The sequence below is a fragment of the Anomaloglossus baeobatrachus genome, chromosome 11 (genome assembly GCF_048569485.1).
Source record: "Anomaloglossus baeobatrachus isolate aAnoBae1 chromosome 11, aAnoBae1.hap1, whole genome shotgun sequence".
In the NCBI taxonomy this organism is placed as follows: domain Eukaryota; kingdom Metazoa; phylum Chordata; class Amphibia; order Anura; family Aromobatidae; genus Anomaloglossus; species Anomaloglossus baeobatrachus.
This window is the reverse complement of record NC_134363.1, coordinates 168,297,080-168,309,146: the sequence shown is the minus strand read 5'-3', so window position 1 is coordinate 168,309,146 and position 12,067 is coordinate 168,297,080. Positions and strand designations below refer to the sequence as shown.

General features: G+C 50.2%; 1 protein-coding gene across 1 annotated transcript in view; it reads right to left on the bottom strand.

Annotated features, from left to right (window-relative positions):
* The window catches only part of LOC142256817 (nicotinamide N-methyltransferase-like), a 74,998-nt gene that overhangs the window by 48,818 nt on the left and 14,113 nt on the right, over positions 1 to 12,067 (bottom strand). Inside the window, exon 3 of the mRNA XM_075328717.1 lies at positions 9,889 to 10,096. Coding sequence (XP_075184832.1) covers positions 9,889 to 10,096 — 208 coding nt within the window. The remainder of the gene's footprint in view (positions 1 to 9,888; positions 10,097 to 12,067) is intronic.

Sequence of the window (12,067 nt, the reverse complement as noted above, 5' to 3'; positions counted from 1 at the left end):
TAGATTGGAGAAGTCCCATGCTGAGAAGAACAATAGATATGCAACCCCCACCAAATCAATGACAATAGCTATTGCTGAAGCCTGAGTGCAATATGATACAGGCTGGGGGAAGGTATAGTCACTTACATCCCAAGACATAGTATTACAGCAAATACAGTGAGAAGGTAAAATACATCACATGGCATCTTATACAAAAATATGGAATGGAGAAAACTACATACATCATGACAATTCCTTCCCCTCCCAACTTGTGTACGTACTAGGGACCTCTACAGGTCACTGGTTAAGTACACACAGGCAGAGCGTTACTTACATGTGGCTTCATGCAGCCACGAATTGGCATCGTAGCTCTCCCACATCATTGCCCAGGAGAACAGCTGCAGGCAGACCACCCATCACCCCAACCACACATCGCCTGACTCCAAAACCAAAGTTCAGATCCACAGTGGCTGTGGGAATAGTCCTCCATTGTCCACCCGCCAGTTCAATGACAATCCCAGGTCCTCTATGGATTGCCTCAGGCCGAACCACTCGGGGATCAGCCAGTGTGAGGAAAGCACCCGAGTCACAAAATCCAACAAGTCTCTGTCCATCCAGCACAACCTCCTGCAAGTGCTTACCTCGATGAGCAGAAGTCGTCATAACTGCGGGTCGCACCCCGTAAACTCCTGGTGGTGCAACATGGGGGGCTGAGTCACTAGGCCAGTCCTCACATAACGGTGCCACATCTTCCTCCATGGCACTGGGCTGTAAATAATTAACAATCCGATTGGGTGCAGGATCAGTCCTCATTTGAACAGCTGGGCAGGAGACTTGCCGATGCCCTGGCTGTCCACATTGATAGCATCTGAGCTGGGTCTCCCTCCATCCAAGGCGTCCTCTTGGGTAAGGGGTAGGGGAACTTGGAGGCCGGCTCCCACCTGAAGGTGCTGTAGGGGTTTGAGGATGATTCCTCCATGGCCTGGCTGGGCATGAGGCCTGCAAATGCCCGGGATGCCTACAAACATAACACCTGCGCTCTGTTACTTCCTCTCCCCGGCGTATTCCAGAAAGTGCAGTAGAAGCAACTGGAGGCACATTAACACGGGTATCAACATGTGGTGGCTTAGAGGAACGGGGAACAATGGGGACAGAATAACTGGGGGCATCCGGTGTTGTGGAGCTGTTAGGCGTCTCTCCATCCTCCAACAGAACCCTCCACTGAGGCTTGATGGTGAGAGCCTCATCAGCGAGAGCAGCAGCTTCCTCCACTGTCGCTGGTTTTCTCTCACGCACCCATTCCCGGATCTCAGCGGGGCACTGGGCAAAGAATTGTTCTTTTAGGATGACCTGCAGGAAGGTCTCCCAAGATAAGGCCTCCTCTGTCTCCAGCCAGCGATTACATATTTGTTTGAGTCTATGAGCATATATCTTAAAAGACACTTCCCCATCACAGGCTAAAGCACGGAACTGAGTCCTGTAAGTGTCTGGGGTCACAGCATAATGTTCTAGAATAGTCTGTTTAATATCCGCATACTCACAGTTCCACCGAGGGTCCATAGCTCTATAGGCTTCAGCAGCTCCCCCCTCTAGGAGCCCAACCAGATGCCGGACACGCTCCCTGTCCGGGACTTCCATTAATCGACACTGATGCTCAAAGTCCTGGAAGAAGCCCTCAATGTCGCCTGCAGCCTCATTAAACGGCTTAAAGTCTTTGCGGGACACCCTGGGAAGTTCCCTCATGATGGGTGCTGGGGTTACAGTCTGTCTGGAACCTCTCGCGGCTTCCACAGCGAGCTCCTTATCCAGCAGTGCCATCTCCTCCATCCTGCGCCCCTTCTCTTTAGCTCCACGCATGGCCTCCCTCTTATCTTCTATGGTGGCCTCATCTCCAAGCAGTGCCATCTTTTCCTTGTACCACACAACCCATTGACTTTTTTGGGTATTCACCTCCGGCTGCCGTCTTTCTTCCGTTTGCTGTGAGGATCCTTCCTCCACGTCATTTTGCGAACAGACTCCTTCTAGCGCCTCAATCAGCTGCTCCTTGGAGAGTCCTTTGAAACGAACTCCTACTTCACGGGCCTTTGATTGCAGGCTCCCCAAAGTCCAGGTCTTGTACTCTGCAGTGCTGGTTCCTGATGTTGAGCCATTGTCCTCCATTCCTTCTGCTCTGATCCCAGCGCTGCCAACCAGTTTGCAACCCCCACCAAATCAATGACAATAGCTATTGCTGAAGCCTGAGTGCAATATGATACAGGCTGGGGGAAGGTATAGTCACTTACATCCCAAGACATAGTATTACAGCAAATACAGTGAGAAGGTAAAATACATCACATGGCATCTTATACAAAAATATGGAATGGAGAAAACTACATACATCATGACAGTCGCGTCCCAGGTGGTCAGCCACGTCACCTTCTCCGGGCGTGCGGGGTCTCCTGACCCGGTCGGGATCTCTGGTAAGAACACTCCTGCTATGGCAGCTTGTTTAGGGCGCTCCCGGCTTAGACTGGTCAGGGCCATGGCGGTGGCGAGATCCTGTTGTCGGCCGGAAGTCTCCATCGTTTTCTTCTGCTGTGTAGAATGCAATGGCGGCGAGGTCAATGCTGAGGCTGGAAGAAGAAAAGGCGGGCCCATGCTTCCCGCTCTTAAACAGACTCCACCCCCAGCCTCACACATCATCTTGACTCCTCCGCGGCGGTTCTTCTTTTTCCTTACAATACCGCCCACTTCATATTTCTTCCTTCGTGTCCGGGGACTGGCGCCTCCCCTCTTTAGGCGGAGTACTCCGTACCTCTTTCTTGGCACCGGCCAGCCCCAGGCTCTTCTTTTGGCGCCAACTTTTCGCGCCTTTTCTTCCACGGCTTCACAGACGGCGACCATCTTGTCGCCATCTTGTGCCCGGTCCAACGCCTTGGGCACTTCTTCCTCCCACCATGGGACTGGAAATCTTCTCTCATAGCCCGGATACGGTGCACTCGGCACCACTTGATCTCCGGCTTCTTGGGTTCCTGGCAGGGGAATCGCATCCTGCCGACTACGCCACATGAAGTGAGGGGCCAGGGGCGCCTCAGGCTGTGTAGTCGTGACCTTAGTTGGTTCAAGGCTCACCCCTGGCTCCATCACTACTTCAATGTTGGGGACTGACTTGGTGGGGCAGAGTGCAGTCGTGTTGTCGTCGACAGTGACACAAACAGTCTTCAAGCCAGATGTGATGCAAATAAAAGACATGTTTATTGACAGATTTGACACACGCAGTTTCACTCCGGCTGTTGCAGACAAGAAAAACTTCCTGGGCTGGGGGACAACCTGCCCTGACCAATCCTCCCGTGGGGCTGTGCCCTGATTACTCCACTTCACCGGGCTCCCACTGTCGGTTACACACACCCCGGACCCACACCGGTTGTTTCACTCTCGAGGATTCGTCCACTCCCGTTCTCTCCGGCGTCCCCTTTTAATTCAGCCCCCACACTCTGCCCCTTGATCTTCGCTCTCTCACGTCCCGGATCCAACAACCTCTCTCACGCACATACACACACTCTCCCCCTTGGTTTCTGCCGGCTCCTCCTCTCACCGTGGCGACAGCCGTCCCACCCGGCCACTAGGGGGTGCCCTAGCACTACAATATAATACAATACACTTTTATTAAAACAATTTTAATAATTCCGGGTTAACTATGCTGGTACTGGTAGGGGGTAGGCCCACCCACTACATACTGAGTGGAAGTCCAGCGTTAATTTGGCCAGACCCTCAGGGTCACCCCAGGAAGTCAAGAGCAAGTGAGAAAGAAACTGTTCAGTAGCCGGGGTCAGAATAGAGCACTGCCTGTCTCCAGAAGTTGTGGCCTTTGGCTCTAAAGGGACTTCCGGGAAGCGACTGACTCCAATACTATCGGTCTCGATGTGAGGAAACATAGGCCTGGGTGAACGGGTCAGCATGGAGACAGTGGTGAAGGAACTCCGTCCAGTGGTGAAACGAATCCCTGTGGGAGAGGACGCGGTTAGATCCATGTGGGACTCTAAGAATTCATCATCTGCCACTCTGGTGTTACCGGGAGAGGAAGACCGTTCTATAGTGGTCGGAGAGATGTGCAGGAGGGAGCAGTGTGCAGGAAATTGCAAAATGAAATCAAAGCATAACATGCCTGTAATGTTGAAGCCTTGTGCCCGCAGCGAATGTGCTCCACAAAAACTGTGCGAGTTCTTTGGTAAAAGTGTTATACTGGAATCCGTGTCTGAATTAACCCTCGGAGAAATGGGGTCACGAGGTCTCATGTTGCACTGTGCTGGTAGAAGGGGTGCAGCCCAAAAGAGAAGCGATGCCTGGAAGTAGAAGCTCGCCCTTGTCCATGGCTATGGCCCCCTTCCCCCCCCCACACATCAAAGACTTCTTTTGAAATCCCATGCTTCACAGTGCTAATTGGTGTGGTCCAGTTCGATGGGGGTTGCAGGTGTGATTTCAGTGCCTGCATTCTCCTCCTGTCTTCATGAATATGGATGACGTCTCCTCCACTGGCGGACACAGACAGAAGAGGGCCCATGTGCGAAAACAATATATGGACCCAATTGCTCATCATAATGCACAATTTTACCTGCTTTGGAGATGGGATTGGGACACCTGACCTCTTGGGCCCCTGAGTGGCTGCACATGGATTAAAGGGAACCTGTCACCAGTTTTTTGCCCTATAAGCTGCAGCCACCACCAGTGGGCTTTTATATACAGCATTCTAACATGCTGTATATAAGAGCCGAGACCGCTATGTAGAACATAAAAAAAACTCTTTATAATACTAAGCTAAACCAGTCGCTGCAGTGGATGTGGCTCAAATGGGCGTCTTCGTCCTCCGGTGCCGGCGCCTCCTCTTTCGGCCATCTTTGTCATCCATCTTCTGAAGCTGTGGTACATGACGAGTCCAACATCATACACACTCGCCGGCATTCAGGTCCTGAGCAAGGCAGATCAAAGTATTGCAGTGCGCATGCACGGGACCGGTGAGTGTGTGTGACATGGGCGCGTTATGCACGCAGGCTTCAGAAGGAGGATGAAGATGGTCGAAAGAGGAGGCGCCGGCACCGGAGGACGAAGATGCCCATTTGAGCCACATCCACTGCAGCAACTGGTTTAGGTAAGTATTATAAAGTGTTGTTTATGGTTTACACAGCGGTCTGGGCTCTTAAAGGTTCCCTTCAATGATATGACCGCCTCTGGTCTCTTATGTCATCCATCCACTGCTTTACATTTCAAGTCTCTGCAGTTAAAACACAGTGCAGCGCAGGTGCCAATAGTGGTGTCCCTTCCAGAGCATCCGCTCTCTCAGAACGGCAGTACATGAGCTGAAGAAATGCTGATTGATGCAACAAGACAATGACCCCAAGCACACAAGTAAATCAACCAAAGAATGGTTGAAAAACATGATTTGTGGTTTGGAATGGCCAAATCAAAGTCTTCATCTTAATCCTACTGAGATGCTGTGACATGACGAGAGCTATGCTTGCAATTAATTCTAGAAATATGGGTGAACTGAAAACATTTCCAGGGAAAAATGGTCCCAAACGTCTCCTTAATAAAGAGCAAATATTATTTGCAGCTGCCAGAAATATTTGGTGTAGTCGACGGGTACTAAAGGGTGATCTACAGGATATTAAATTCAAGGCCCCACTGCGGTGCCTACCTCGTCTCTGGTCCATGCTGCCATCTCCAAGAGCCTGTGTACACCTCACAGGCTTCCTGATTCTGCCTAAAGGGTACGCGCTAGGCCACGCCCCTTTTCTTAAAGGACCAGCGTACCCTGACCTGGAAGTGCCTCTCACTTTTCACTTGATTATCTAAATGAAGGAGATGAATAATTCAACTGATTATGTGTTTTTATTTAGATTGTCTTTGTCTATAATAGCGACTTTAACAACAATAATCGGATAATATTTTATTAATAATGAATAACTAATTCCAAACTTTCACTTTAATTTCACATCGATATGTTGACAAGCCAAAACAATCCAGAAGAATTTGACTTTACTTTGGCTTACGGGCATGAATAAAATATTTCCCTTGAAAATTGGCAACATCCATCCCTGATTTATCCACACGAGGCGAATACACCGCTTTCTCAATCTGGTAACCGGCTTCTTTGAAGGCCGCCTCCAGGTCCTCCTTATTTGAGGACAATGTACTGAAACGGTTTTCACCGACATAATAACAGGTAGCATTTAGCCCACTTAAAATTATGAGGTGACCTCCAGGTTTTATCAACTCCTGGAAATTTTTCAGAACTTCACAGTAGGACTTTGTGTCCTTACATGGGGCTTCAAGACAGAGACAACACAGGAGACAATCTACCGGAGGTACGACTACAGGATCGAAGGGTTTACTTTTCAGGGCGTCACATATGAGGAATTCTTTGACCTTACTGCGGAGTGTCTCTGCCTTCTTGTCGCAATCCTTCCTTTAAATATGAAAAAACAAAATTATTTAGCTTATTTATAGCCTAATGAAATGGTGACAACTTGTGTGTGTCTAGATGCTATAATCGGGGATAGGGGCTACCTACAGTAATGGTGGGTTTTCTTATAGGAACCTCAACGATGAACATTTCCAAAAGTGTGGTCACTACTACCTTAATCTGGCCAATGAACATGGGTTATCTATAAAAGACGACCCCATTGACATATTCTTTACCTTTGAATTATAATTGTGTCATGATTCACTTATGGCTCTGATCTATACAGAGCCATTGTGTCCTTGGTTTTTCTTGTTGTCTTTATTCTCCAGGTTCAGGCTCAGTGGGAGGGGCCTATTCGATCCTCATTCTGGGTGATCGCTCTGCCTTATCTTAGAGCTATCTCACCCAGAACGCCACTTTAATAGTTCCTACTCTGCAGTGTACGCTTCTAGTTTTTGTGAGTTGTTCTGATCTTGCCTCGTTACCTTGCGTCCCATTCCCTGACTTCTGTCCCTCCCGTATTGTCTGTACTCCCTGTCTCCCTGACGCTCAACCTGTTTTGTGATCCCGGCTTCGCGCTCTCCTCTGTACTTTTGTGTCCTCTTGGCTTCTGACCCCGGCTTGTTCTCTGACTACGGCTCTGCTCCCCTTTTGTACCTGATGCTACTTCCTGGCTTACTGACCACCAGCTTGCACGTGACCTCGGCTTCTCTTGCTCCTCTGTACTGATGTCACCTCCCGGCTTCTGACACTCAGCTTGATCAACTACTCTGAAGACTGTCCCCGCCTTGGTACTAGTGACCCATAGCAGGCAAGCACCTAGGAACGCTACACTATTCCTCTGTACCTGCATTTCCTGGTGGTGATTGTTACAAATTGTTTTTCTTTTTGTTTGTAAAGCTGAATGATTAAGCATCAAGGAAATCTTAAGCGGGCTTTACACGCTGCGACATCGCTAATGCGGAGTCGTTGGGGTCACGGAATTCGTGACGCACATCCGGCCGCATTAGCGATGCCGTTGCGTGTGACACCGATAAGCGATTTTGCATCGTTGCAAAAACATGCAAAATCGCTAATCGGCGACATGGGGGTCCATTCTCAAATCTCGTTACTGCAGCAGTAACGAGGTTGTTCCTCGTTCCTGCGGCAGCACACATCGCTGCGTGTGACGCCGCAGGAACGAGGAAGCTCCCCTTACCTGCCTCCCGGCCGCTATGAGGAAGGAAGGAGGTGGGCGGGATGTTACGTCCCGCTCAGCTCCGCCCCTCCGCTGCTATTGGGCGGCGGTTCAGTGACGTCGCTGTGACGTCGCACGGACCGCCCCCTTAGAAAGGAGGCGGTTCGCCCGTCACAGCGACGTCGCCGGACAGGTATGTATGTGTGACAGCTGTTGTGCGGCACGGGCAGCGATTTGCCCGTGTCGCGCAACAGATGGGGGCGGGTACCCACACTAGCGATATCGGGACCAATATCGCAGTGTGTAAAGTAGCCTTTAGTTAATCTGAAACACGTCCTTGTCTCATCCATGATTTAAGGTTTTGCTTTATCTCATACTGGTGTTTTTTTACTGCAGCTCAGCATGTTCAGATTGGCTTCTGAGTCTAAAGGCTACTTTACACACTGCGATATCAGTCCCGATATCGCTAGTGTGGGTACCCGCCCCCATCTGTTGCGCGACACGGGCATATCGCTGCCCGTGCCGCACAACATCACCCAGAGCCGTCACACATACTTACCTGTCCGGCGACGTCGCTGTGACCGGCGAACCGCCTCCTTTCTAAGGGGGCGGTCCGTTCGGCGTCACAGCGACGTCACTGAAGCGTCACTGAACTGCCGCCCAATAGCAGCGGAGGGGCGGAGATGAGCGGGACGTAACATCCCGCCCACCTCCTTCCTTCGCATAGCAGCCGGGAGGCAGGTAAGGGGAGCTTCCTCGTTCCTGCGGCGTCACACGCAGCGATGTGTGCTGCCGCAGGAACGAGGAAAAACTTCGTTACTGCTGCAGTAACGATTTTTAAGAATGGACCCCCATGTCGCCGATTAGCGATTTTGCACGTTTTTGCAACGATGCAAAATCGCTTATCGGTGTCACACGCAACGGCATCGCTAATGCGGCCGGATGTGCGTCACAAATTCCGTGACCCCAACGACTCCGCATTAGCGATGTCGTAGCGTGTAAAGCCCCCTTTAGGCGGGCTTTGCACACTACGACATCGCAGGTGCGATGTCGGTGGGGTCAAATTGAAAATGACGTACTTCCGGCATCGCATGCGACATCGTAGTGTGTAAAGGTTCGATGATACGATTAACGAGTGCAAAAGCGTCATAATCGTATCATCGGTGCAGCGTCGGCGTAATCCATAATTACGCTGACGCGACGGTCCGATGTTGTTCCTCGCTACTGCGGCAACACACATCGCTGTGTGTGAAGTCGCAGGAGCGAGGAACATCTCCTACCGGCGTCACCGCGGCTTCCGTAAGATATGCGGAAGGAAGGAGGTGGGCGGGATGTTTACATCCCGCTCATCTCCGCCCCTCTGCTCCTATTGGCCGCCTGCCGTGTGACGTCGCTGTGACGCCTCACGACCCGCCCCCTTAATAAGGAGGCGGGTCGCCGGCCAGAGCGACGTCCCAGGACAGGTGATTCCATGTGAAGCTGCCGTAGCGATAATGTTTGCTATGGCAGCTATCACAAGGATATCGCAGCTGCGACAGGGGCGGGGACTATCGCGCTCGGCATCGCAGCATCGGCTTGCGATGTCGCAGCGTGCAAAGTACCCCTTAGGGGGGCTTTACACGTTGCGACATCGCTTCCGAAATATCGTCGGGGTCATGTCGTTAGTGACGCACATCCGACGCCGGTACCGACATCACAACATGTAAATCCTAGGTGCGACGATAAACAATCGCAAAAGCATAGAAAATCGGTGATCTGTGTAGCGTCGTTCATTTCCATAATGTCGGGTCGACCGCAGGTACGATATTGTTTGTCGTTCCTGCGGCAGCACACATCACTGTGTGTAAACCTGCAGGAGCGACAAACATCTCCTTACCTGCGTCCCGACGGCAATGCGGAAGGGAGAAGGTGGGCGGGATGTTACGTCCCGCTCATCTCCGCCCCTCCGCTTCTATTGGCTGGCTGATTAGTGACGTCGCGGTGACGTCACTGTGACGCCGAACGCACTTCCCCCTTAGTTCGGCAGTCACAACGACGTCGCCGAGCAGGTATGTGCGTGTGAAGCTGCCGTAGCGATAATGTTCGCTACGGTAGCAATCACCACATATCGCATGTGCGACAGGGGCGGATACTATCGCGCTCGGCATCGCTAGCCGATGCTAGCGATGTCGCAGCGTATAAAATACCCCTTAGCACTAGCCCTGCACAAAACAGTACGTACGAGGTCAGTTTTAATATACTCGCACAAGTTTGGTGACATAAAATTACCGTAAAGTTGATTAAAACGTTTTACCCGTTTCCTTCCAGCTCACATACAAATTTGATGATGTGAGTCCAGTCGAAAGCATCCGGATCCTTCTCCAGCCATTTTTGGAATTCGGCACGATTTTGCTCAAGTAAATCTGAGACAATGATTTCATCAAACACTTCAGAAGCCGAGAGGAGGTGATAAATGGCCGCTCCAGTGCCAAAATCAAGCAGTGTGTGCCCTCTTACTCCACCTTAAAAGAAAATATAAGATGTCAGGGTAGGAAGGATTATTAGGATCAGCCAATGTTTTTTACATGAGGGTAAAGGGGAATCATCATCTGAGTTAAGCACATTTTTAATATATAAATATTTACCATATTTACCCGGTACTTCCAGTCATGCGCAGTAGACTTCTCTGAAGCCGGGACGCGTACACCTGGGACACGTACTACTGCGCATGACCGGAAGTGCCCAGCATTCAGAAGCGCGATCACAGCGAACACAAGTACGTGCATCACCGCTGGTGGTGCTGTATTGAATAGCATGTTAGTACGCCCCTGTGGGTGTGCTAACATGCTAAGAGGGTGAACTAGTTGGGGGATATATTGCTCTTGGGACTAGTCCCTGTGCTCATTAGCATAAGATAAAAGATGTTTAGAAATACTTTTCTTATGATCTCTTTATCTATGCTACAAGCTACAGGGACTGTTAGGCAGGTATTATGAATACGCACCCAGAACTGCTTATGGTTCTGGGTGCACATTGGACCTGACAGGTTCCCTTTAAAGAGAACCGTCACCAGGTTTTTCCCTGCAGCCTTCACCAGTGAGCTCTTATATACAGAATTCTCGATTACTGTATATAAGAGCCCAGGCCTCTCTCTATAATGTAAAAAAAGAGCTTTTATTATACTCACCTGGGGGGCAGTCTGGTCCAATTGGCATCTCTGGTTTCGGTCCGGTGCGTCCTATTTTCCTTCCATCGCCGTCCTCCTTCCACGCTTTGTGTGGATGATATGTCCTATGTCATTTATACAGAGCCTTCCACTGCGCTCCTGCGCATGCGCACTTGGATCTGCCTGGCTGAGGGCAGCACAAAGTACTGTAATGCGCAAGCACGGGGAAAGGTCAAAGACCGCACGCACATGTGTAAGATGATGGTCAAGTTCCTACCCCTGAAAACACCATATGTGTTATGAAATATATATGTATGTGATAACATGTAGAGTGGTGTTATATAGGAATGTATAGTGTAAAGTATTGTAATGTATAAGATGTAGCAGAGTTGAGAATGTTCCTATGTAGAGGTGTAGTAGTATTGATGATGTAATATATGTGCATTGGTAAGAGGTGTAATGGTATGTAGTATATAATGTGGGATACACAATAAGGTATTATAAGTGTTATAGGTATGTAGGTGAAAGGTTAAATCTGCCCGGCAACAGACAGTTTTGATTAGCCTATAGTGGAGGAGCTAGTGCTGAGGGAGAGACAGTTACTGTGGGAACGTCAGTTAGGACCCAGCCTGTGACAGGAACAGACCTCAGGTCTGAGGAGCAGCAGAGCCGCATGACATGGGTGTCATGAAGAGAGGGAAACCATTACATAGAATAGTGTGACCGAGGAAAAGAGGGAAGAACTGAGAAAGAGAAGGAGGTGACTGTGACACAGGGTAGATCAAAGTTCGCCTGTGCAGGACCTCACTGTCGGCTACTGTAGATGACATAGAACACGTCATCCACCCTAGCTTCGGAAGGAGGACAAAGATGGCCGAAAGAGGAGGCACGGGACCTGGTAAACGGAGATGCCAATCCGACCTGTCTGCTCCGCACCAACCGTTAGGTAAGTATTATAAACATCCGGTGACTGGTTTCCATTAAGGCCCAGCCCGTTACAGAAGCAGACCTCAAGTCTGAGGAGCAGCAAAGCTGCATGACATGGGTATCATGAAGAGAGGGAGACTTTTTCATAGAATAGTGTGACCGAGGAAAAGAGGGAAGAAATGAAAAAGAGAAGGAGGTGACCATGACACAGAGTCATCTAGTGGAGATGTGAAGCCCCTCACCTGCAGGTCGCCTCAGGGTCTTCACGTGCTGGAAATCTTCTGCCAACAGGTATGTCAGGTTAACTTTAATAGGAATTGTGACGCCATTCTCAGTATTTGCGGTCAGGGGGTGACCGCCACTGCAGTTTAACGAGCGTCTGGGGCTGATGGTATGTGCA